This window comes from Sus scrofa, chromosome 12, assembly GCF_000003025.6.
Source record: "Sus scrofa isolate TJ Tabasco breed Duroc chromosome 12, Sscrofa11.1, whole genome shotgun sequence".
Lineage (NCBI taxonomy): Eukaryota > Metazoa > Chordata > Mammalia > Artiodactyla > Suidae > Sus > Sus scrofa.
The window spans coordinates 44,731,592-44,758,113 of NC_010454.4; the positions used below are offsets into that span (position 1 = coordinate 44,731,592).

General features: G+C 55.4%; 1 protein-coding gene and 1 long non-coding RNA gene across 2 annotated transcripts; one reads left to right on the top strand and one right to left on the bottom strand.

Moving 5' to 3' along the window:
* SLC13A2 (solute carrier family 13 (sodium-dependent dicarboxylate transporter), member 2) lies at positions 1,447-22,885 on the top strand. Its single transcript, NM_001244717.1, is given in 13 exon segments — positions 1,447-1,616; positions 13,561-13,689; positions 14,822-14,958; positions 15,082-15,296; positions 16,089-16,237; positions 16,240-16,268; positions 16,374-16,496; positions 18,435-18,653; positions 18,865-18,953; positions 19,231-19,352; positions 20,718-20,879; positions 21,517-21,654; positions 22,140-22,885. Coding segments are annotated over 13 exon segments (1,782 nt in total). The 5' UTR covers positions 1,447-1,514; the 3' UTR covers positions 22,308-22,885.
* Positions 22,399-24,867, bottom strand: LOC106505483. The gene is made up of 3 exons (XR_001299948.2): positions 24,739-24,867; positions 24,069-24,167; positions 22,399-23,660 (listed from the first exon to the last, which is right to left on the bottom strand). It is a non-coding gene; the product is annotated as an uncharacterized LOC106505483 (long non-coding RNA).

Consider the following 26,522-nt stretch of genomic DNA (forward strand, 5'->3'; position numbering starts at 1 on the left):
CTTTCTTTCACATCTTTGCCCAGCGTGTTTACTTCCTGAAACAATCTCCCCAAGGCACCCTGCCTTCTTGTCCGGGCACACCGATCATCACGCTTGAATAGTCCACAGACATATGGATTAAGCTCCGACTGTGGGCAGTTTAGGGTGAGGAAGGGAGGAGGGGAGCGAGGCCCTGGGTAGACAGAGCCACACACTCCCTCCTCCAGACCTGGGCTCACTCTTGCCTCTGCTTGCGATCCTTCCTCTGGCACCTTCGGGCCAAAGTAGACTCAATCTTCAAGCCTTTGCTGAAGTGTCACCTGCTCTGGGAGCCTTAGCTCAATGCTCCTACTGTTTTTCCTTTCACCCGGAGCTGCCGTACTGCTTTGGACCTCTCCAGGGCACTCCTAAGGCATGTTTGAATTCAGGCTGCCTCTGGGTCCTGGGGCCTTGGTTGCCCCCCACACCCCCACCCCCGAAAATGGAAGAGTACCACCTCAATCATGGTGTGATTGTACAGAGTAAAGGAAATGGTACACTGACCAGCTTGCCCTAAATGCTGAACACGTTGTAACGATTACCAGCAGCATCTTGATCTCTGCATCCTTAGCACCGAGCCCAGGGCTGAAGATGCAATCAGTGCTAAATGCTTGTTTGGTGGATGATGCATCGATAGACGGTGATGGATAAATGGAGGTATGAAATGTGTTTCTAAAATATGAGATGATTCTTGCTGGTTTTCCATGATAGTTTGGGGTGGGGTGGGGGGGCCAGGGAGAACCTGCAACAATGAAGCTTTTCTTGTAAGCCTGCCACACACCCATGCTCAACACACCATAGGTTGTCTCATGTGAGCCTCATTATAGGAAGACATCACAGAGAACAAGGAAGCGGCTGTTCCAAAATCAAGTCATGGCATCAATAGCACACAGTCAATACTAGACGGTCAGGTCCAGTGGCTCTGGCAGTTTCCTTGATACCTGGCAGAAGGGCTTGCTCCAGTCCTTCCTCAATGCTAGACTGGAAACCCCCAGAGGGCAAGGTGTCTCTGGAGGCAGGGCTGCCCCACCCAGGGCCCTGTATAAACTGCTCCGGGAACCCAGCTTTGGAGAAGCAAGAGAGGCTGGGGACTGGGCTGGGGAGGGCGCTCTGGGTCTCGCCCTGTGGATGCCGGCTGTGGGACTCCCAGGCACTCTTCCCTCTCCTGTTCCTGCAGCCACAGCCCTTAGCAGCCTCCACACACAGAAGGAGTTAACGCTGGGCTTAATTTCTTGAAAGATCCTGAAGCTTTGACTCCTTGGCCTCGCCCTCCTCCCTTTCTTTGCAGAGTCTTCCTGATCTTTACACTTCCTGCAGCTCCCTCCTCCTCACTCTCACCTCCTGGACTCCAAAAACACTCTGATTGCCAGGGTGGGTCAATGGTTAACACTCCAGCGGCTTTATATAAGCCTGCCTAGCCGCCTACCTGCTACACCGTTGGTCCTGCTGGTGCCTGGATCCGGAGGGTGACCAGGCAGCCCTCGTGGGTCCACACCATGGCCACCTGCTGGCAGGGCCTGTGGGCCTATCGCAGGTACCTGATTGTCTTCTTCCTACCCATTTTCCTGCTGCCTCTGCCCATCCTCGTCCCGACTAAGGTAAGGATTTGGGGTTCTGGGCACAGAGACGCTCCAAGGGAGCAGGGGAGGGACGGTCTGCCCCGGGGCCAGGCATCCCTAGGACCAGCATAACCCACTCATCCCTCCCAACCTGGAGGGGAGGCTTTCACCTCCTGGTCCTCCTGAGGGCTGAGGGCGACGGGGTCAAGGGGGCTTTGGCTTGGCACCCCGTAGCAGGTGCCTAAGGGAACGGCTTAAGTGCACTTGACACCTACTGCCTTCGGGAGGCAGGAAGCCAGTTCTGCAGGGGAAGTACCGGTGGAGGCAGATGGGGTTGATCTGATGCTGTGTGTCCACCCCGCCCTGGATGGAGCTCAGAGGGCCGGAGCCGGGCTTGCTGCTGGAGAGGGAAGGATGGAGATGGGGAGGAAGCTGCCTCAGGCAGTTTGTGCCTTAAAGAGTACAGACCGAAAGAGAAGACCCTTGCCTGTGATCCCAAGGGCGAAGTCTCTTGAGGAGGAGGGGTCGAACTGAATACCCTGCCTGGGGGCAACACCGATGTGGACCCTGAATGGAAGGGGAAATGCCACTGCTTCCTCTCTGCCCCCACCCACCCAGCGGGAGTCGTACCTCCCGCTCCCATTTCTTGGAGCCCCCACTGCATGTCCTGTACTCCCAGCAACCCTCTCCTTTATCTCGCGAGGCAGGTCTCACTCCCATTTTACAGATGGGGAAAGTGAAGTCATTTAGCCTCAATCCCGGAGCAGATCCTAGTTTCTGGACCTCAGCTATTAGATACTTTGGGGACCTCCTTGGAAGTAAAAAAAAAAAACACAAAATTGTGAAGCTAAAATTAATACGGGGCTTTGGGAGGTGGCCTTGGCATCCAAGCCTCACAGCGAAAATCCCTCTGGCAAGTCGCCTAGTTAGGAAGTGGCAGAGCTGGGGGGTGCAGTCTGCCTACAAAGCCTGTGCTGCTGCCTAAGACACGGAGACAGAATCCTGGCTCTGGCCTCACCCCACACACGCCCCCCACAACTGCCCAATGAGCCCTTTTCTTCCTCTTGTCACAGACCGGGAAATCGAGGCAGGCTTTTTGGTTGGGGTGTCCCAAAGGGGTAAGGAACTGGGAGGTAGAGGTACAGCCCCTGGGCCCCCGACACCTGGTAAGTGACAAGGCCCGGCTGACTTTTGAGCTCACCCCCATCCCAGGTGCAAGCCAGTGGCATCTCTGGCCCCATCAGGTGGCTTTCCAGACAGGTCGAGCCTAGTGTGTGCACCCTGGGAGGGTAGACAGACAGGAGCTGGGATGCCCATTTTACTCTCCAGGAAAATACGGCCCAGGAAGATTTAGTAACTTGCCCAAGGTCAGTAGGAGAAGCCAGACCTCCTGGGGGGAGTGCGGTGGGTCCGGAGCCCCCATCTTCCCTGGGCTGTACCCTGCCCTGCCGCCTGCAGGCACAGGCTCCCTGGTCCTGATGCAGATGAGCTGCCCGGGTTCCTCTGTGTGGCGGCCAGCCCCTCCACTGGGACCCTGGTGGCCAGTCCCTCTCAAGGACTTTGCTCCTCTAATTATCCCCTCCTCTCCTGCGTCATCAACTTTTCCCTCCCTGCCTGATCTCTCCCGTCAGCTTACAAACGTGTGTTCTCCTATTACAAGAACAAACTCTCCTTTGGTCCCACATTCCCACCCCAGACGCCTCCTGTCTCTGCTCTCTCCCAGCAGAAGGCCTCAAAGACTGTCTACACTGCCCGTCTCTCCTTAGACAGCTCCAGCCTCCAAGATTCCACCCAACAAGGGGGCGCTCGTCAAGTCCCCATCGGCATCCGTGTCACCAAACCCCTGGGCCGTGCTCACCTTCCTCAACCCCTCAGCAGCAGGTGTCATGGCTGGTCACTTCCTTTCTGCTGTGCTGTCTTCTTTTGGCTCTGGTGACACCTTCGCTGGTTCTCCTCTCCCCTTGCCCGCTTTTCTGGCTCCTTCTCCCTCACCGCCCTCTCCCCTGGGGATCTTCCATGGTCTCCCGCTTTAGAAAGCATCCCTAGGCTGATGATCCCCATCTGTACCCCGCCCTATCTCTGAACCTGTCTTGTCTTTTTTTTTTTTTTTTTTTTTTTTTTTTTTTTTTTTGTTGTTGTTGTTGCTATTTCTTGGCCGCTCCCTCAGCATATGGAGGTTCCCAGGCTAGGGTTGAATCGGAGCTGTAGCCACCGGCCTACGCCAGAGCCACAGCAACGCGGATCCGAGCGGCGTCTGCAACCTACACCACAGATCACGGCAACGCCGGATCGTTAACCCACTGAGCAAGGCAGGACCGAACCCGCAACCTCATGGTTCCTAGTCGGATTCGTTAACCACTGCGCCACGACGGAACTCCTGAACCTGTCTTTTCTAACTAATCCTGGACGCCTCCCTCCAGCCCCCAACATTTCCTTTTACGCAGCAGACGCGTCCACACGTCCCAGACACAACTCTAATTCCTCATCTCTCCACCTGCCTCTCCTTGGGGTCTTATCAAGATGTGGCTCAACCATCCACCACAGGGCCACTCCTGACGCCTCTCTTTCCTTCAATTCTACAGACACCAGCACGTCCTGCTGACTTGATTTCCCCCCAACACTCTGAAAGCAATGGCTCTCCACGTCTCCACTCTCGTCCAGGCCACGTTTCTCTTCCATCCTTACCCCTCCCTAGACCCCTCCCTACCCACCCCTTCCCCAAAAGCCGGAATGGTCTTTGCCAAACATAAGACTACCCTGCTCAAAACCCCACATGGGGGGGTGCTCTCACGGTGGCACAGCGGCAACGAACCCAAATAGTATCCATGAGGATGTGGGGTCCATCCCTGGCCTCGCTCAGTGGGTGAAGGATCCAGCGTTGCCGTGAGCTGTGGTGTAGGTCTCGGACAGCTTGGATCTGGCGTTGCTGTGGCTGTGGCTGTGGCATAGGCCGGCAGCTGTAGCTCCAATTCGTCCCCTAGCCTGAGAGCTTCCATATATCGCAAGTGAGGCCCTAAAAAAAAACGGGGGGGGGTAAAAAACCCCAAAACATTTCCTCTTATGCAGCAGACGTGTAATGTGAATGTGAGCATTGGCTTCCCTTCAAACTTGAAACCCAAATCTCTCAGGGTAGCCCGTGTCTCTGGGCTCCACCCCTGCAGACCCTCTGTCTCCAGGACCCACATCCTACCTTTTGTTGGCTCTTCTCCAGCCTCACCAGCTTTCCCTCTGCTCCACCATCTTCCCGCCTGGAAGGTTCTTTTCCCAGATGCCTCTGTCTCAGTCCTTAGGTTTCAGCTGAAATCTATCTCCTCAGAAAAGCCTTCTGTCGAGCAGCCCCAATCACTCTTTACGACAAAAACCTGCTATTTAAAGGGCTTTCACTCTCTGAAACGATGTATTCCTTTATTTTCTATTTATTCTCTGAACCCCCCAACCCCCACATTAGATGGTAGGCTCCCTGAAGGCAGGGACTTGGTTTCTTCCCAGGACCTGGCACATAGTAGGTGCTCAACAGATACTCAAATGAATGAGTGAATGTGGGCAAAGAGGGTCCCATCCTGAATTCCCGCTGAGGGCCTGCTCTCTGCTGTGACTCCCTTAGCTTCTCTCCACGCCCCCGGCCCCTGAATTGGGAAGGAGGAAGCCCGGACGGGCTCAGATCTGTGTCCATATAATACTTTACTGACATCTGTCGAGTATTGTTTTATGTGCTAGTCATTGTGCCAAGCACTTCAAAGCCCCGGCCCATGTATTTCTCACCACCACCTCCGAGTTACTGTGAGGTTGCTGCTGTTGTCACCCTTTTACAGATGTGGAAACTGAGGCCCGGCACGGTAAAGGAATTTGCCTCAAGTCTCAGCTAGGAAAAGGCTACGTCTGGCCTGGAACCTGGCCTTGGCGGAGGTTGTCTAGAGCACGCAGGGTTGTCCCCTGCTTGGGAGTCACCTCTTGAGCCACCTACCCTCACGGCCACCCCGCCATCAGCCAGTGCTTCCACCGTCATTGTCTGGGATGTCTGTCGAGCTCTGGCTCTGTGCTGGGGGTGACCAAAAGGGAATAAAGATGCTCTGTCCTCAAGCTGCTTTCAGGCTAGAGGACCATGTGTTCATGCTACAAGGAGTCTAGCCCGAAGCCGGCAGGAGCTCAGGGGAGGGAGAAAATTCTTCCACATGGGTGAGGGAGGATCTGCGTTGAGCCTTGAAGGCTGGGTGAGATTTCAGCAGTCAGAGGCTTCCGTAGAGGGCAGGCCCAGTGAAGGGAACAGCAGGAGCAAAGGCATGGGGACCAGAAATAGTAAGGTGTGTTTACGGAATCAGCAACAGAATCTTAGAAATTCCCATCACCCCCTGGTGGTCCCGCCTTCTCAGTGCCCCCCAACCCTCCAACCAGATTCTAAAGAAGCGCCATCGCTGTGCCAGACACCTTACATCTATCCATTCACTCATCCCTTCATTCATTTTTAGGGACCCGGTATTGTGTGACAGGTCCTGTTCCAGTGCAGGGAGTTGGGGGGTAGGATTCAGGGAAGATTAGGCTCCTGGGGGTGGGGGTGGGGGTGGGGACGGAGAGACACACAAAAAGCATATACAGTGAAAACCATGGAGCAGGCTGTGACCAGGGCTTGGGGCGGGTCTGCTCTAGATGGTGTGATCAGAGAAGGCCCCCTGGGAGGGTGACTCTTCCTCTAGAATGAGTAAGAGCCAGCCAAGCACAGCTCTGGGCAAAGAGCTTTCTAGGCAGAACACACAGTGCAAAGGCCCAAGGCCAGGAGTGAGCTTGGCAAGGTGGACGGATAAATGAAGCCATCGGGGCAGGGGCCCTGGGCAGCAGATAACTCAGGTTGAGTTCAGAGAGGTGGGGGGAGGTCAGTCAATGTCACCCCTACAAGGTCAGGGGAAGGCCTGAGGATTTTATGCTAAGGGCCGTGAAGGATAAATACTTGATCAGAGGTCTAAGAGCAAGTAAGTTAGGGAGTTCACACCGTGGTGCAAGGGGTAAATGATCTGGCTTGTTTGTCTCTGTGGCAGCGCCAGTCTGATCCCCAGTCTGGCTCGGTGGTTAAGGATCTGGTGTTGTCTCTGCAGCTGTGGTATAGGTCACAGCTCTGGCTCAGATTCAGTTCCTGGCCCAGGAACTTCCATATGCCATAGGTCAGCCAAAAAAAAAAAAAAGTAAGTTAGATTCAAAAATACTATTAAAATACCTCCAGGATCCAACAGGACCATCTGTGAAAACTGTCTCCCCATGGAGCTGTGTTTGCTGGGATAGAGCTTAGCTGAAAACCAGGCTATATTTACAGCAAGAGCTCAGAAGGCAGAATCTCTTCCTCTGAATCACCTGCACTCCTAGGATATAAGAAGAGTGCTTATGCTTGTACATGCATTTTTTTTAAGCGCCACACCTGCGGCATATGGAGGTTCCCAGGCTAGGGGTCGAATCGGAGCTACAGCTGCTGGCCTACACCACAACTCACAGCAATGCCAGATCCTTAACCCACTGGGCAAGGCCAGGGATCGAACCCGCAACTTCATGGTTCTTAGTCAGATTCGTTTCCGCTATACCACGACAGGAACTCCCTGTACATACACTTTAAAATCTGTGCGACTGAGATACCCATTGGAGTTCCTGTTATGGTGCAATGAGATCGGCAGCATCTCTGGAGTCCTGGGTCGCTGGCGTGATCCCTGGCCTGGCACAGAGGGTTAAGAATCCAGCGTTGCACGATGTAGGCCGCAACTGTGACTCCGATCTGATCCCTGGCCTGGAAACTCCATACGCCACAGGGCAGCCCAAAAAGGAAAAAAACACGTAAAAGAAATGCCCATGCTGCCAACTATTCTGGAACCTAAAAATGGACCAGGATCGTGGGCATGAACACCGTGCAAAGAATCTAGACCTTAGTTCTAGAACCTGCTTTTATTTATTTATTTATTTTTGTCTTTTTGCCATTTCTTTGGGCCGCTCCCGCGGCATATGGAGGTTCCCAGGCTAGGGGGTCGAATCGGAGCTGTAGCCACTGGCCTACACCAGAGCCACAGCAACGTGGGATCCGAGCCTTGTCTGTGACCTACACCACAGCTCACGGCAATGCCGGATCGTTAACCCACTGAGCAAGGGCAGAGACCGAACCCGCAACCTCATGGTTCCTAGTCGGATTCGTTAACCACTGCACCATGACGGGAACTCCTGCTTTTATTTTTTGAGACATCCTGGCTTGGTTGAGAAGGAAGAGTCCAAGGAACAAATCAGGGATTTTGAAGTCTTGTAGATATAGGTCCAAATCCATTCTAAAGCGTGTACAGCCATGTGACCTTATCAAACCTCCCCGAGCCTTTCACCTCTAAGAGGCAGCTGTCGAGAGGAAATGCGATGACAGGTACATAGCGTGCCTGCCACCCAAGGCTCAGTAAACAATGGTTCCCCGTGCCCTCTGCCCCCGGTCTGAATTCCAGGCCCCTAGAAAACACAACACAATGTTTCAGGCACTGTGTAGTTGCTTGATTTATTTCCACAGATGACTTCTTCTGCTCACCAGGGCCTTGGTGTTCTCATCTATGAAACAGTAAGGCGAGGTGTGTCTGGTCAGCCCCCTCAGGGCAGTGAGGTGTGGTCCCTAAGTGTGGCCACAATCAGCACTGGACCGCATGGAGCCAGGTTCTCTGGCTTCTGGAGGTCCAGGGAGTAGGATTAGAAGACGGAGCCAGCCTGGACAGACCCTGGAGTAGAGAGAGAAGGTTCCCCAGCTGGAACGTGGCCCCCAGATTATCAAATCATGTCCGTGTTTTTAGCACCTGCTAATTGAAGGTCAGAAAAGGGAAATCGAGGGAGATTCTTCAGCAGTACAGTTTCCTGGACGCCATCCAGCCACGAGGCACAGGGCTGTCGTGGGCATCAGACACACGGAGGAGTGTGGGAATGCCTCCCTCATCCCTGATTCCCGCCTGCTGCTTTGCTCTTGAGTGGACACAGGCAGCCCTGGCCCCGGCCCAACTGAGATGTCAGGACTCTTCCCGCCACTTTTGTTTTCTCTGACACTCAGACCCATTGGTCTCCCCTTTGGCCTCTGAAAGCAGAAGATGATGCAACAAATGCATTCCCATTAAGGTGCAGAAATAAACAAAGTCACCAAATGAGATCGCACAGAAGATAGGAAGGGAGTCGGGTTCCAACGCTTGCTTTTGGCAGAGCCTCAGAGGCAGGCAGGGGGCGGAGACGCTTTAGAACAGAAAGAGGGAAGGCTTCATTCAGGTGTGCCCAGAATGAGGTTGTTGGCAGAGGGAAGCTGGAAGTTGGAAGGGAGGGCTAATTAGAAATGGGGCGTCCTTGGCCCCCATTGGCTAGGGAAGCATATTTGGCTTTCGCTGATTGGTCCTGAGTTGGAAGTGGAGGTAGAGAATGACGGTCAAAAATTAAAGAACCTGGCAGTCATTGAGCAAATCCTGACTGCCTGGGCCGGTTGCTGGGGTGAAGGCTGTAGTTTGGCTCTAGGGTTTTTTGTTGCAGAGATTGGAGGACCTGGATTTGCATATGGACTGGCCACTGCCCCCTTTGTATGTTTCGTCTCGCAAAGGTGTGCCATAGGCATTTGGAGGGGCCTGTTATTCCTGGAATGAATATCTCACACACACACTCCCAGCCCACTCTGCACCTCCTTCCCTAAGTTCTGCCACCTGGCTCCTTCCCTCATGGTCACCCTTAACCTAGACACCCAGGACAGGCACCTGGGGAGGTTTCCTCCTCCCACTCAACAGCCATCACCCAAATCCTCTGTCTTCTCTCTCCTAACATCTCAGGAGTCCATCCTCTCTCGCCATGTCCACTGCCATGACCTTCTCTGAGGCCCTGTCATCTCCCTACTGGACATCCCAGCATGGCCTCCTGCGACCTCCCAGCTTCTGTGTCTGCCAAGCTCCCAGAGGGCCAGGGCCGGACCTTGGCTGCCTCAGATAGGGTGCCAGCTGTGCCCTGCACAACTCCCTCTGCCAATGGCTTATGGAGTCGTACAGGGCAGAAGCCCTAGGGAATAAGCCAGTTGGGTCCCATGCCACAGCTCGCCAGCTGAGCTTGGCCAGCCCAAGGTGCACAGAACTGGGCAGCAAGGCAGAAGGTATAGGGTGGCTTTGGAGGACGTCTGATTCCTGACTTCCCACTTCCAAAGCTGGGTATATAGGCCTTGGAGTCAGGCACATTGTGGGGCCAAGGAGAAAGGATCCCCAGGATTCGGTTCCCACTTCTGAGCCATGAATGCCGCTGGCTGTCTGCCGCTGGTGAAAACTGTGGGCCCTTCTCAGAATATTGCCTTGAAATGTGCAGAATAAAATGCATAGGATGACAAAGGAAACCAACCTTTTTGGGGGGCCGCCCCCATGGCATATGGAAGTTCCCAGGCCAGGGACTGAATCTGAGCTGCAGCTGTCACCCGAGCTGCTGCAGTTGGATTCTTAACTCGCTGCACCACAGCAGGGTCTCCAAACCGACCCTTTTGAAATACCCTTATAAAAATATGAAAAAAATAAATTGCAATTCGGAAATATAGGCAATTCCTTATTAAAGCATTAATTAAGATCTAGTGTTAGTATCCTAATGACCATACGTTCCAAAGAGTGATGGATATAAACAGTGTTTGGAGATCCATTCAGAGATCATTGCGACCACTGATCTGTCACGTGTCTAAGAGCCAAGAGCCACAATCAAACATTTGTGACAAAATTGCCAATAGTTCCATTCACAGCTATGTGGTCCTCCTGCCTCTGTTCATAACCTTAGTTATATGTTAGCTAAAGATGGAATAGTGTTCCCGTCCAACCTCACGGGTCCCTGGCATTCCACGCCCCAGTTAAGAGTTCCATGAACCAGGAAGGGTCAGTGAGTCACGCCACAGCCCGGGTAGTAGGATGGGGCCATGGGGCCAGAACCACCAGGGCCAGGGAAGACTTCTGAATGGAACTTCTAAGGTTTGGGGGTGTTCCCGTTGTGGCTTGAGCGGGTTAAGAGCCTGACTGGTATCTATGTGGACAGGGGTTCCATTCCTAGCCCCACTCAGAGGATTAAGGGATCCGGCATGGCCACAAGCTGCGGTGTAGGTCGCAGATGCGGCTTGAATCTGGCATAGCTGCAGCTGTGGTGTAGGCCAGCAGCTGTAGCTCTGATTAGACCCCTCGCCTGGGAGCTTCCATATGTCTTAGGTGAGGGTCGAAAAAAGAAAAAAGGAAAAAAAAAAAAAAAAAGAAACTGGTTTTGGCTTTTGTTCCAGAGACAGGCAGGCAGACATGGAGAGAGGATGCAGGGAAGTCGTGAGCGGGGAGGGGAGCCATAGATACCACCCGCTGGAGCTCACAGCTCCCTGTGGAGGGTGGAAACAGGGCCCCAGAAGTGAAGGACCTTGCCCAGAGCTGGGTGGCAGGAAGCGGCAGGCCCCCATGAAGACAGTTCCATTTGGATTCAGAGCCCTGGCTCAGCCCCGTCTGAGATTGGAGGACACCCCCCCACACACACTGCCAAGGATCGAGTCAGGGGAGAAGGCAAAAAGCTGGGGCTCAAGAACCAGACGGGCTGGATTCTTCACTTATTTGTGTGACTTGGAGATATTTACTTTCTTTGCACCTTTGTTTCTTCATCCAGGAAACGGGAACCATAGTCCTTCTCTCACAGAGAAACTAAATGCCATTAAAACCCACCTGCAGTGCGCAGAGCTCCAAGCCTGGCGTGGAGCAGTCCTCTGGGGAATTCAGCTTTCCTTATTAGTAGAATGATCTTCCTGAGTCAGCAGAGTCATACACCCCCCCTCCTAGCCCCCATCCTTGTCTCTGGCCTGAGAATTCTAGGGGTGGGGCGTGGGATCACCCCAGGGTCCAGAGCGGCTGGACTGCCCTTCGCCCCGGGGGGGGGGGAGGGGTTGCTCCTAGCCATGCAATCACTGCAGGTGAGAAAATGGTTGAGGAAACAGCAGTTTCAGCAGAATCCACCTCTTGCTGGAAGAGGAGAAGGAGGGGCGGGTTTCTGCTCAAGGGTCAACGTGGCCCCACCCCTGGGGCGCAGGAGTTCACGTCCACGGTGAGGAGAAGTGGTGGAGAGTTCATGGAAAGACTGTGAGCCTGGCATCAGACTGACTTGGCCATGCGGGCCATGCGCGCCCTGCTCCAGGGATGCCATTGGTGTAGACCATGCAGGCGGTTATGCAATCCCAGACACCTCGCCTGGGTTCCAGCCTGGCTCTGCCACTCCCTTGTTCTGTGACCTTGAGCCAGCCACTCACCCAGCTTACCCTCTAGAGCGCACGTATAACAGGAGACCATCACACCCACCTGAGGCTGTAACTACCAGCATGAAAACACTCAGATCCTAAGAGTTTCTCAATAAAAGCAGCTTCGTCTTGAAACCCTCCTTCAAGCTTAGGGTACCAAGGGCAGGAGGTGTAAGAGGGGAGCCCAGCCTGTACCAGGTGGACAGAACCAGAGGGGCAGGGCAGTTGAGACAGGTGAGAGAGGAGCCCCACTGTCCCAGCATGCAGCCCCTTCCTTTGGCAAACACAGAGTGGGCAGGTTCCCCCAGGAGGCTTGGACACCAGCAACCCCTCCCCTGGAGGCTTCCTTTTGGCTAACAATTCCCCCGCCCTCCCTTCCGGGGCCTGCTCTGTCTAGGAGGGTGGGCCCCTTGGACTTCCTGTCGTGGCTCAGCGGAAACAAACCTGACTAGTATCCACGAGGATGCAGGTTCAATCCCTGGCCTCACTCAGTGGGTTAAGGATCCGGCATGGCTGTGAACTGTGGTGTAGGTCACAGATGCGGCTTGGATCCAGCACTGCTGTGGCTGTGGTGTGGGCCAGCAGCTGTAGCTCTGATTTGACCCCTAGCCTGGGAACCTCCATATGCCGCAGGTGTGAGCCTAAAAAGACAAAAAATTAAAAAAAAAAAAAAAAAAAAAAGGTGGGTGGGCCCCTGACTCTGGAATCGTCTGACTTCATTCCTGCTCCAGGTTCCCTCCCAGGCCTGCGGTCTCTAGCTTTGGGGGCCTCATGAGGGAAAGGGGGGAGACTCCTAAGACTATGATCAGGGTTTACTCCACAATTCTCCGCACAACATAGGGATGGGAGGAACTTTCACATATTCTGTAAATGAGAATGACGCCTCCTGGAGTTGTGCAAAGCAGTGGTCATGCCAGGATCATTAGAAAGAAGACCCTCACCATTCCCGAAACTTTTCAGTGATTCATTCATTCAGGAAAAATTTGCTCTGAAACCTCAAGGGTCCTGAGCTCCAAGGATCCAGATACTACAAAACAGTCTCTGTCCTCATGGAACTCATCTCTCAGCAGAAGGAACAAATACTACTTATGATGTCACAGAAATGAATATATTTTTATGTGCTCTGATAAAGCCAGGGAAGGCCAGGGTGCCCGGCAGGGATTCACATTTCCCAGGGCCAGGTTTCACCTGGACAAGCTCCCTCTCATCTAGGGATCCTCACTGAGCCCCCTGCATTCCACAAGGGGTCTGGATTATAACGTCTAGGCTCCCGAGGTCAAAGACAAGATAGTGAGTGCTTTGCTTTGTTTTTTATTTCCCCTTTTTTTTTTTTTTTTGGTCTTTTTAGGGCCGCACCTGTGGCATATGGAGGTTCCCAGGCTGGGGGTCTAGTTGGAGCTACAGCTGCCGGCCTACACCACAGCAACATGGGATCTGAGCCACGTCTGCGACCTACGCCACAGCTCATGGCAACGCGGATCCTTAACCCACTGAGCGAGGCCAGGGATCGAACCCGCAACCTCATGGTTCCTAGTCGGATTCGTTCCCACTGCACCACAACGGGAACTCTTTTATTTCCCTTTTTATAGAGGACCTTGGACTTGGGAATCAATGACTGAGTGTCATGGGCTCTCCCCACACTGCCGCAAATGGCCTGTTTTCTCTGGGGAAAGGAGGAGACGTGACTCTGGGACGCAGGCCCCTCCCGCAGCTTCACTCTTTCCCTCCCGCCCTCAGGAAGCCTACTGCGCCTACACCATCATCCTCATGGCGCTCCTCTGGTGCACGGAGGCTCTGCCCCTGGCCGTCACCGCCTTCCTCCCTGTCATCCTGTTCCCCATGATGGGCATCATGGATGCCTCCAAGGTAAGCCTCCCATCCGCGGGAGGAAGGGCTCCCAGGGACGGGGGAGGGGGTCTGCCCTAGGAGGCTGGTGATGGAGGAAGCCTCGTCGTAGGCAGGGGCCATGGAAGAGGGCTCCCTGCTTCTGCTGGGCAGGTCAGGGGGCACTGAAGGTGGAGGCAGCTAGAAGATCAGGGGGAAGGCATTCTAGAAAGGCCAGGTGCATACCTGGTGTCGAGTTAACTCCAAGTGGGAGCAGGAGCTCCCGTCATGGCTCAGCGGTTAACAAACCTAACTAGTATCCACGAGGAAGTGAGTTCAATCCCTGCCTCGCTCAGTGGGTTCAGGATCTGCCGTAGCCGTGAGCTGCGGTGTAGGTCGCAGACATGGCTTGATCCTGTGTTGCTGTGGCTGTGGTGTAGGTCGGCAGCTGTAGCTCCAATTAGACCCCTAGCCTGGGAATCTCCATATGCCGCGGGTGCAACCCTAAAAAGACAAAATACAAAAAGAAAAAAAAGGGGGAGGGGAGCATTGGGCCTGGACCAGGAGGTGGAAAAGCCTTTATCCAGGAAAGGGGGACTTGAGAGCCAACTAAAGAGCCTGTAAGAATAGATAGATAGATAGATAGATAGATAGATAGATAAAAATTAGTTAATAGTAAACACACACACACACATAAAGCTTGTATCCTTCTAGTTCAGTGGCTCTGAAACTTGACCGTGCACTGGGATCGCCTGCAAGGCGAAACCACAGACGGCTGGGCCCTACCCCCGAGTTTCCGATTCAGTAGATCTGGTCAAGGTCTAAGCCCTTTCATTGCTAGCAAGTTCTAGTTGGGGATGATGCTGACCCAAGAACACTCTGAGCACTGTTTTTCTAGAAACAGCATTCAGTGATCTATCTCCCAGCCAGTGGCTTGACACACGAGTGGAGTCTGGCTCCATGATCGCTCCGTCACTCCTGAAGGGAGAAAGGATGAGTTTGGCAGGAAGAGAGGACACCGGTTAATATTAAAGGGCGCATGATCCAAAGACCATTTCCATGTGGGTCCGAGAGCCCAGGGGACCAGCCTCTGTGGGAATAGGAGCGTCGGCGCCCTGTGAGGCCAGAGGCGTGCGGGGACCCCTTCTGCTTCTCAACCGTCCCCGTCTGCCAGGTCAGCGTTGAGTACCTCAAGGACTCCAACATCCTATTCATCGGGGGGATGCTGGTGGCCATCGCCGTGGAGCACTGGAATCTGCACAAACGCATCGCCCTCCGCGTGCTCCTCATCATCGGCGTGCGGCCCGCCCTGTGAGTTCCCACGAGCCAAGACCAGAGCCCCTGGGCCGGGGGCGGCGGGGGCGGGGGGTGTTCTGGGGATCCAGTCCCTGAAGGGATGCTGGAACACCAGTGTGTCTGTCCGTCCGCGCCTAGGCTGATCCTAGGCTTCATGGTGGTCACGGCCTTCCTGTCCATGTGGATCAGCAACACGGCCACCACTGCCATGATGGTGCCCATCGCCCACGCCGTTCTGGAGCAGCTGCACAAGATACCGGTGGGCAAGGATGTGGAGGAGGGCAGGGGCAACCCCGCCTTTGAACTCCAGGAACCGAGTCCCCAGCAGGAAGAGACCAAGCTTGATGAGAAAGGTGAGGCCAGGCCTTGCCCCAACCCTCGGTTCCTGGGGAGGCTCTGAAGCCATGTCCATGATGGGAGGGGTCATCTTGGCAGCTTGAGGGACAGAAGAGGGAGGTGAGCAGTGCAGCGACCATTTGTCCTGGTTTGCCGGGATTTTCCTGGTTTTGAGATGAAAAGTCCCACAGGCTAGGAATTCCCTCCGTCCTGAGCAGACCAAGCTGTGGTTCTCCTTGGCAAGCAGGGAGCAGGAGCCTGGGTGGGCCGTCAGGGCTCCAGGCTCCATTCTTCCCTGTGATTTGGATCATCTTCTTTCTCTGTGCCTCAGTTTCCCTCTCTCAAGAGAGAGGTGGTAGAGTTCCCATCGTGGCTCAGTGGTAACGAACCTGACTAGTATCCATGAGGACGTGGGTTCGATCCCTGACCTCGCTCAGTGGGTTAAAGATCTGGCATTGCTGCAAGCTGCAGTGCAGGTGGCACACGCAGCTCGGATCTGGCATTGCTGTGGCTGTGGTGCGGGCTGGCAGCTGCAGCTCTGATGCAACCCCTAGCCTGGGAACTTCCATATGCCTTTAGGTTGGTCCTAAAAAGACCAAAAAAAAGAGAGAGAGATGTGTCTGAGGGTCACTGCCACCTGAGACTCCAGAGGGTGCTGGCCCTTGCAGGCCTGAGCAGCCTCTACCCTCCCCCAAGCCCAGGTCTAGGCTGCTGGCTCACAAGGTGCCCCAGAGGCCATGGAACCCCCACTGTGCTCCCCGGAGCTGGCCATGTGTCCACCAGAGACCTGAGCCCTCCTTTGTTTCCAGACAACAAGCAGGACCTCCCTGTCCCAGCTGCCCCTTCGGAGTCCAAGACACAACAGAATGAGGAGCAGCTCCGCTTTACCCAGGGCATGAGCCTGTGTGTGTGCTACTCGGCCAGCATCGGGGGCATCGCCACCCTGACGGGCACCACACCAACCTGGTGCTGCAGGGCCAAGTCAACTCGTGAGTGACTGAGGGGCAGGGGGTCTGCATTCTGACTGGGAGGGCAAATGGAGCTGGCTTGCTGCTGGGCAATGCCACACATCATCAGCCTGTACCCCTCTGCAGGATCTTCCCCCGAAACCCCAATGTGGTGAACTTCGCCTCCTGGTTTGGCTTTGCCTTCCCCACCATGGTCATCTTGCTGCTACTTTCCTGGCTGTGGCTGCAGATCCTCTTCTTAGGGTTCAAGTAAGTGGCAGCGTGGGTAAGCGATGCCCTGGTGCCTGCTCTTACCCTCTGGAGGCTTCCAGTTGGGTACCCAGTTAGCCCTATGGAAAAGGACTTGACCCCCATCCCAGTGAGAAGACCTCTCCTCCCAAGGCCTTTTCATACACTTGTCCCCACTCCCTGCCAACTTCAGGGGATTACGGGTTGGACAGTATTACCCCATTTATCTGATGAGCAAACTGAGGCTCAAGGCATGGTACACAACTATATGGGTCAGTGCTGGAGCTGAAAACCAGTTCTCGATGCCCAGGCCAGGTCCCAGTCTATAATGATCCATAGTCCTTTGGCAGGTGCTGAAGGAGCACATGCTATGAGTGCCGTCAGTTATAAAAGTACTTGTGCTCCTACTGTGTGCTGACCCTGCACTTGTGAATACTAGAAGCATTAGGCACAGCCCCTGTCCTTGGAGCTCACCATCTAATGGGTAATGATAAGGCGGAGGAAGATCACGTGCTGTAGAAGCACAGCCCGGGATAGTGGAGATTCTGGAAGGTCCCTGGCAGAGATAATGCCTGAACTGAATCTTGTGGAGTTAGAGTCAGCCAGCTAGGAATGGGGTAAAGGCATTCCAGCGGCAGGAAGAGCTTGTACAAAGACACAGAGACAAGAAGGATGGGTTTGAAGGAACTCTAGTTCTGTGTGGTTGAAACATAAAGAGCAAAAAGGACCATCAGGATATGAAGCCAGAGAGGTAGGCAGAGGAAGATTACAGGGGCTCCTGTGTGCCACATAGAGTGTGGACCTTGTTCTTGAGGCCAAGAGTAGTAAATAGGTTTTATTCCTCCTATTTCCAGCCCTTGATTACTAGTAGTCACTAGAGATCTGGGTTGAAAATCATGTGAGACCTTGCTGGGGCTCAAGTGGAATCAAGTCTGGGATTGATTAGTGATGTCTGCTATGAATACAGGAGAAGAGTGGTGGTATGAGTATCATTGTGGTTCTTATTTGTCCTTCCTGCCCAGGCAGTGCCGAGCCATTGAAAGTTTTTGGTTTTTTGTATGGCTGCACCCACGGCATGTGGAATTTCCTGAGCCAGGAATTGAATTTGAGCTACAGCTGCAGGCCACACCCCAGCTACAGCAATGCCAGATCCTTTAAACTGCTGCACTGGGCTGGGGATCAAACACACACCTCTACAGCAAACCAAGCCACTGCAGTTGGATTCTTAACCCATGGTGCCACGGCAAGAACTCCCATTGGAAGTTTTTAAGTACTGTTGCTATACTTTGGAACAATCACTTGGGCAGGTACAAGGAGGCTAGCTTGAGGTTGGGGGCTACCAAGCAAGGTGGTAGTCAAAGAGATTGGCACAGCGCCAGGCACCATGAAGGAATTCAAAGATGTGTGAAGCATGGCATTTGCCCTTGAGTAACTCACATTCCAGCACGGGAGTTGAGCTTCGCCCAAATGAAAGTTAAAAGTCAACGTGAGTTAAGCCAGTGGCACTTGGATGTGGGCTGCAAACTCCTGTGGGTAGGGTTCAGGCTGGCAGAGGATGCCCAGAAGCAGTTGGAGAGGGAGGAGAGGATTTCCTGAAAGGCTATTGGAGGAGAGAAGTGATGAGTCCAGGCCAGAAGGAGGCACGGGGTCCAGGCCGCTAGGGCCTCCTCACGCTGGGCAAGGGAGGGCTCCGCACAAGAGAACCCCTGGAGGGCTGAGGGGTTCCATGGGGCAGACGGAGCAGGACTAAGCATAGGGAAACCAGGCCCCCAGCCCCAGCCATCCCTCTGTTCAGTAGGAGCCATGACACCCCAAGGGTCTTCTGTTCTTCTTCCAGAATCTTGGGTGCATCAAGAACCTTAGGGCAGCAGCCCTGAGGTGGCCTCTGAAGGCCTCAGAGCCCCTTACCCCACTGCCTGGTGTGGTGCCCTCACGAGCTGTCCCCACCCCCACCTGCAGCTTCCCGAAGAACTTCGGCTTCGGGGACCAGATGAAGGAGAAAGAGCGAGCGGCCTTCGAGGTCATCCGGAGGGAACACAAGCAGCTGGGCCCCCTGAGCTTTGCAGAAAAGGCTGTCACTGTCCTCTTTGTCTTATTGGTGGTGCTCTGGTTCACTCGGGAGCCAGGCTTTTTCCAGGGCTGGGGCAACCTGGCTTTTTCTGATGAGGATGGGAAAAGGTGAGTGTTCTGTTGGGGGGAGGAATATTTCTGGGAGGAGGGAAGAGAGGAGGGCCCCCAACACAGAACAGGAAGTGACACTGGGTTGGGGGGGTGGATTTGCCAGGAGGGGTTGGCACATCTGTGGGAGGGGCTCCTTTCCACCGCCCCTCCACGCTGCAACCTGCGCAGCTCTGAGCCACTAAGCCTGCCCTCCCTGCACTGCCCACAGCATGGCATCCGATGGGACAGTGGCCTTATTAATCGCTGTAATTATGTTCATCGTGCCCTCCAAGATCCCAGGGCTGACTCAGGAACCAGGTAAGCACCTGGCCTGGGGCAGGGAAGGGCCTCTGGGCAGACCCTGCCTTCTGGCAGGCAATGTACCTTCAACCACCCTCGGCAGGAGTAGGCAAAGCCCAGAGAAGGTGGAGTGACTGGCCAAGAGCCCGGGGACTCAGGGACAAAGTCAGAACTGAGAGTCCATCTCTCACATGCATTAAGTTCTGATAGGGACCCAGTCAGACAGAGGCCCCAGGTGGAGGGGACAGAAGCCTGTCCGCTCTTGATGACGTCTCCTCCTCTGCTTGGGGAGTAGGAAACCCGGGAAAGCTGAAGCCACCTCCTGCCCTCCTCAGCTGGAACACAGTAAAAGAGAAGCTGCCTTGGAACATCGTGATCCTTCTGGGTGGTGGCTTTGCCCTGGCCAAGGGCAGTGAGGTGAGAGACCCCGCCCCCTCCCCAGCCCTGAGTACCCCCCTAGAGGGCAGAGCCTTTGCAGCCCCTGGAGAAACAGCTTAGAGCCCTGAGGGAGGGGGAGGAAAGACAAGCCATAGAGACATCTCCCCAGTCTTGTTTTCAAAGCCAAAGAGAAGGCAGGCTTCTCTGAGCAGGGACTGTTCTCAGGGACCACCCACTCCACCCCCTCCACCCCCTCACCTCCTGCCAGTCAGGGAGTGCAGTAGCTTTAGCACCGGGGAGTGCATAGCTGGCTGGCAGTGGATTGATGCAGTTTTGCCAGCTGGAGCCACCAGGGGGCGCCATAGCCACATACCCAGGCCGGCTCCCTGGGACCAGGTCACAATTTCCCCACAGCCTCCGTCCAAGCGAGAAATCCCTGAATCTGCACCCCCAAGCCTCAGTGTACCGGCTAAGCTCCTTCACTGCACAGACAAGAGCTTCCCTGGGTCAGGGATTAGTTAGTTCATCCCTTGGTCATTCACTGACCATGCCAAGTGCTGTGCTGGGTGTTGGGTGGGAAGCATTATAGAAGATAAAAAGTCCCCAAGTTCCGGTCGTGGCTCAGTGGGTAACGAACCCGACTAGTATCCATGAGGATGCGGGTTTGATCCCTGGCCTTGCTCAGTGGATTAAGGATCCAGCGTTGCCGTGAGCTGTGGTGTAGGCGGCAGATGCAGCTTGGATCCCACATTGCTGTGGCTGTGGTGTAGGCCAGCAGCTAGAGCTCCAATTCGAGCCCTAGCCTGGGAACCTCCATATGCCATGGGTGTGGCCCTAAAAAGACAAAAGCCAAAAAAAAAAAAAAAAAAAAAGATAAAGTCCCAGCTCCCTGGGGCTCACAGGCTGGCATTACGTGGGCAAGGCAAGAGCTTGGAGATCTTCTGACCCTGTGGACTTCCTCATCCCCCTGTTGGGCCTTCCCAGCCTCTACCAGTGCCTTCCCCCTCTCCCCCTTGCCAGGAGTAAGGTTCCTTCTGTCCCAACCTGCTGGGCTGGAGGGGGCAGGGAGAGGGCTAAGGCTGGCCAGAGACCTCCTGAAGAGAGGCAGGAGTAAATGCGGGCCAAGTCTTTACTCCCACCGAGCCCCAGGTTGCCCAAGAAAGCCCTTTGGCCCCCTCTCCTCACTTCCCACCTGACCCTTCTCCCCACACCCAACTGTTCTTCAAGAGCAAGAGAGGGGGCCCCTTGGGTCTAACTGGGTCTCATCGTCCCCTCCAAGCTTCCCTTGATTCGGAAGACTCTAGAGAAGTAGGGGCAGGAGCAGGACCCTCCCAAAGCTTCAGCAGGGGACTCCGGGGCCCCGGGCAGCCGAGCCGTTCAAAGACCACTCTCCTCTGCCTACAGGAATCGGGCCTGTCAAAGTGGCTGGGGGACAGGCTGACCCCCTTGGAGAGCGTGCCACCTCCTGCCATTGCCTTCATCCTCTGCCTCCTGACTGCCATCTTCACCGAGTGCACCAGCAACGTGGCCACCACCACCCTCTTCCTGCCCATCCTGGCCTCCATGGTGAGCCGGCCCCGAAGACACACCTCCTCCAGAGGGCCCTTCTGCCCACCCCACCCAGGGGCCCTGCCTGCAGGTCACAGTGACCTGTCTGCACCTGCTCTCATCTCTGAGAAAGGACCCCTGAGCTTCTACCCTTCCCCGGGCTCTTCAGCAACCATGGGCCCCAAGGCTCTCTGGTTCCTGACTCACTCCATCCCTGGTGACATCACCCCTGGAGTATCCTGATGGGGCTCGCTGGTGGCCTCACCCACCTCCCTTGGCCCAGCCCCTGTTCTGGTCATTCCTGGAGTGACCAGGTGAAATTGCTTCCCAGAGCGTCCCCAGCCCCTTCTTCCCCAGGTGCGTTCCCGCAGCCTTTGATGATGACACCCCGAGCCCCTTTGAGATCCATTTTATGGGCCCCTCCCCTTACCATGCCCCACAGGCCCGGGCCGCACCCTCATCCCCTCCAGAGAGGTCAAGGGGCCCTTCCCAGGTCACCCAGTCCCTTCCTGCAGAAGCAGCAGGTTCACAGCCAGAGTGTGGATTGGGGTGGGGGTGGGGAGTCCCTCAGAGAGGGAAGAAGGAGAATTGGGGACCACGCCGTCCCCTCTGGGATGGGGACTAAGATCAGCTCTGCCACTGTCCCCTCCTCCAGTCGCAGGCCATCTGCATCCATCCTCTCTACGTCATGCTGCCCTGCACGCTTTCCAGCTCCCTGGCCTTCATGCTGCCTGTGGCCACCCCACCCAACGCCATCGCCTTCTCATTCGGAAGCCTCAAAGTGACTGACATGGTGAGCGGCAGGGGTCGCAGGTGCCTCGACACTCCTTGGTTTCTCTTTCCCACTTGGTGCCCCACAAAGTAGCTTCAGGCGACTGAGTTTTCTCAGAGTTGAGAGTGGCCCCTCTGGGGTGGGTGAGTGACAGCGGGGGAAGTTGGGACATGAGCCCTAGTTGGAGTAGCTTCCGGCCCTACCAGCCCAAGCCACATGAGAGGGAGAGAGGGGTGAGGAGTTTAGGGAAGGTGCCAAGATGCCAGGTGCCCACACGCAGGGAGATGGACTCAGAATAAGACCCAGGGCCCCCGAAGCTCCCTTTTCCCTCATTAGCACTGAAAGTAATGCCAGTGGCAGGGGCATCGCCTAGTGCTGCAGGTTAGACCCGAGGGGGGACTTCCCAGGGGGAGTTTTGCTGGTGAGCGAGCACCTGTGAACACCTGAGACACGGGTGCTGGCCCCGCTCAGCACCCACGCACTCACACTGGCTGTTCTCACCCCAGGCCCGAGCGGGACTCATGCTCAACATCGTTGGGGTCCTGGTCATCACGCTGGCCATCAACAGCTGGAGCATCCCCATGTTCAACCTGCACCACTATCCCTCCTGGGCCCGTTCCAACACCACGACCTGCGGGGTCAGCCAGGCAAACACCACAACACCTAGTCCCTAGACCCCGGGATCACCTGCCCAAACCAGGGAGACCGACCACCCCTTTCCTAGAGATGGGAGGGGCTCCATAGGCTCCAAGCCAGACCTGGAGAGGGAGGCGTGGGTAACCTCGTGTGAGGCTGCAAGGAAGATGAGCTCGATCCGGAAGGTCTGAGGAAAGCATGTGTATGTGTATGTATGCGTGTGTGTGTGTGTGTGTGTGTGTGTGTGTGCATGCGGCACGTGTTTGTGCACGCGTGCGTGTGTCTGAAGACGGTGTGTCATGTGAGGACGTCTGACAGGGGTCTGCGGGGGCCCATGATCCTAGGTGTGTATCCTTGATGGTGTGCATGTGTGAGGTGACAGACGCGACAGACAGTGTGCTGTGTCCAGCACTCCAGGTCTTTGTCTGCCCCGCTTGGTGGGCGACCAAAGCCCCTTTGCCCTCTATTTATTGAAACTCATGTTGGTGCCGCAAAGCTGCCCTGCGGCTGCCATGGCAACAGTCTCTGGGCCCCGCCCAGCACACGGAGTGCTCCCCAGCCTGTCGGGTTTGTGGGGAGGGTTCAAAGATCAGCCACATTAAAGTCTTTCAGTAGAGTCTGCGGTGGTTTTTCACGGCCCTTTCCAGGGCTGGTCCACAACACGGTTTGGGCCCCAGGTGGGGGAATATGCTGGGAGGGGACCTGGCATCTGTCCTGCAGGGGGGCCCCCTTGGCACCCCTCCCACCCAAGGGAGAAGGTAATGGCCAGGAACCTCTGCCAAGGCCAGTCGGAGTGGGCGCAGCCACCCAGGAAAGCAGCAGTGACATCACCCAGCCTGGCTAATTGGGAGCTGCCAGTCCCTGCGTGTCTTTGAGAAAACCAGCCTCCCTGTTCCCAGAGCACTCCCTGGGCATTTACATAAAACCCTCTGCCCCTGCCAACTCCTCACCGACCCCTCCACCAGCTAGAAAAACCAGTCCCACCAGACCAGGGGAGGCAGGCTGACCCATGCTACGTGCCTGAAAGACGGACCCTCACCCCAAACGCGGCCTGCAGCAAGAAGGATGCCCGCGAGACTCCCAAGAACCGGTTCAAAACCATGGCCTTCACAGTCCAGGACCAGACCACACTCCGGACCATTCTGCCCTCCCCCGCCCCTGCCTCTCTGCCTTTATCAATTCCAGAGTTTTCATGTATCTGGCAAGGTCGGGTGGGGGTGGGGAAGGATGTTACCACCTCCGTCATCCACTCTGGGAGCTCAGCATCCTCTCCTGGCTGGAAGTTCGTCTAGATGGACGTTTCCAAGCGTCTCCTCCATGTCGCTTCTCCCGCGGGGGCGAGGCGGGGGAGAGAGAGTCACCATCGGTCTCATGCCCGATAAAACAGGGGGCTGAGTCGTGAAGAAAAGAAACCAGAAAGGCTTTAACCCTGGATTCCCCTGGGCTGGGCCTGCATGCAGTGATCCCCTAGCTGGGAGGTTGAGGTTTGGGGGGAGGCGCAGATGGGAGGGGGCTGCTGCATGGGGGAGAACATGGCGGTCCCCCCGGGACGGGGGATCCTGACAGGACATGCCAGACAGCCAGCAGAATGAGGAGTGTCTTGCGAGTGGCCCCACTCCCACCCCAGCCCCCTAGGCTGGCATTCCTCACTCATGAAGCACAACCGTAAATCACAGCTCCCACCCAGGCCCACATAGAACCCCCCCGCCCCCGCCAAGGCCCCAGGCGACAACCCCTCACGCCCCCCCCCCATTGGAGTGGGCCAGCCCCAGAATGGTGGGACTTCTCCAGGGCCTTACCCATAAGGCCCTGGGTTCCAAAGGCGTCGCCCGGCAAGGAGGACCGGCTGCTGCTATTTTCTTCGGGACCCTGGTTGGGTATCCACAGTGCAGCCCTGGCTGGGAAGAGGTGGGTGGGCTTCCTTGGGGCACAGGCCCCGCCCACTGCCCTCAGCTCCCGTCACTCCTCTCCACTCCCACCCCAGAGGCATGCTGAGAGAGGGGCAGGGGCGGACTGAGATCGCACAGCAGCCCCAGGGGAGGGAGACGGGACTGGCTCCGTCTTTTCAGGGGAGGAGGTGGATAAAAATGGTCTGAGCGTTGAGGGGTCGGCTAGGATGGGTGACCTGGCGGGAGCTCGGAGCAGGCTTCTTCCCGGTGCTTAGAAACCACCCTCTTCGCAGGAGGGAGGGCGCCCAGGAGGCAGGCGGCACCTGTTGGCCTAATCACCATCATTAGCTGGGCAATAAAGTAGCACGGACGGGCCAGCCTTTGAAGGAAGGGCCTGTCAACCCAGGTCAGGTTTGTGCAGGCAGCCTAGCAGCTCAGCCCCTCCTGGACACACACACTCCAGGCTGCAGGTGGATGGGGCATGGCAGGGACGAGGGTTTATGCCCTCCTTGCCTAAGCACCCACGCCCCTTCCCCCATGGCTTCCAGGAAGGTAGCAAGGGGCTTATGGTGTCTCCTACCATCTGGAGGTGTACAGCGCTGAGACTCAAGAACTTCTGTGGTAGGAGTTCCCCTCGTGGCGCAGTGGTTCACGAATCCGACTGGGAACCATGAGGTTGGGTTCCATCCCTGGCCTTGCTCAGTGGGTTAAGAATCCAGCATTGCCATGAGCTGTGGTGTGGGTCGCAGATGCGGTTCAGATCCCGTATCGCTGTGGCTCTGGTGTAGGCAGGTGGCTACAGCTCTGATTAGACCCCTAGCCTGGGAACCTCCACATGCTGTGACAGCGGCCCAAGAAATAGCAGAAAGACAATTAAAAACAAACAAACAAAAAACTTCTGTGGTAGTGAGCTCTCTGTTGCTAGAGAAGATCAAATGAGGCCAAAAACAAGTTGAGGACAGTCGGCCTGATACAGCTTGGTTCCCAGTTCCCAGCACACGGCCTGGTGACTATTGTATGATTGAATGAATATATCAGCAGCACAGAGGGCTTCTTGCTTCTGGAGGGAGGTTGGACCCTGCCCCCAAGGCGTCTTTCCAGACTGCTGGAGTGGAGTGCTGTGTGACCTTGAGCCGATGTCACCTCTAGGCTCATCAGATAAGCCCAGATTTATGAGCCAACGCCTAGTTTTCCCCTGTCTCTGTCCCCTTGGGCCCTGGGAATGTCCCTGGTTCCCTTCCCCCCTCTTCCTATTGGCCAGCCCCAGTCCCAGAGGCAACTGAAGCAGCCGAGGGCCTAGGAAGGAGCTATCAAGCCAAGTTTTTTAAGGGGAGCACTGGCGGGGGGGGGGGGGTCTTGTTAGGGGGATGGAGAAGGTGGGAGCAGGGATACTGATCTTCCTCTGGGGGTTTACCTTGACGTGGGCCTTAGGTCAAGGGAAGCTTCAGGGATTAGGGTCCTCAAGCCCAGAATAGGCCCCTTGGGACTCCAGCCCTGACCTCCCTGCCTCCCCAAAGTCTCAGAGAGGAGGCTGTTCCTGAAACGGGAGGCATGAGCTGTGTAGGGGGGTGCATGGTGCAGCCAGGGGTGCAGGGTGAGGGGTGGGGGAGGACTGGAATGGGTGAGGTTCTGGTGGGTGCCAGCCTGGAGAGGGTGCCCCCTTGCAGCCTCCACCCAGTCTGGCCCCATTAGTCATGATCAGCAGAGCTGAGAGGTTTTACTAGGGGCAGGGAGTCTGAGGCCTCAAAAGGGTGAGCCTCAACCTCAGGGAGAGGAGAAGGAGGAGGGGACATGGTTGGGGTGGATAGAGCAGTCTGATTGGAAAGAGTGTGACAGAGATTCAAAAGAACTACTCTTGGAGTTCCTGTCGTGGCGCAGTGGAAACGGATCCAACTAGGAACCATGAGGTTGGGGTTCGATCCCTGGCCTCGCTCAGTGGGTTAAGGATCCGGCATTGCCGTGAGCTGTGGTGTAGGTTGCAGATCCACAGCAACCTACACCAGTCATACAGATATATATATATATATTTGTACAGCAGAATTTGACAGAACATTGTAAATCAACTATAATAGAAAAAATAAAAATCTTAAAAAAAGAAAAATATCTATGTTATACCCAAATCCATTTTCTGTACAGCAGAAATTAACACAGCATTGTAAATCAACTATCCTTCAATGAATTTTTTTTAAAAAGAGCTGCTCAGAGTTCCCTGGTGGCTCAGCAAGTTAAGGATCCAGAATTGTCACCACCGTGGCTCAGGTCACGGCTGTGGCACAAGTTCAATCCCTTGGGAACTTCCGCATGCCGTGGGAGTGGCCAAAAAAAAAAGAGCTGTTGGAGTTCCCATCGTGGTGCAGTGGTTAA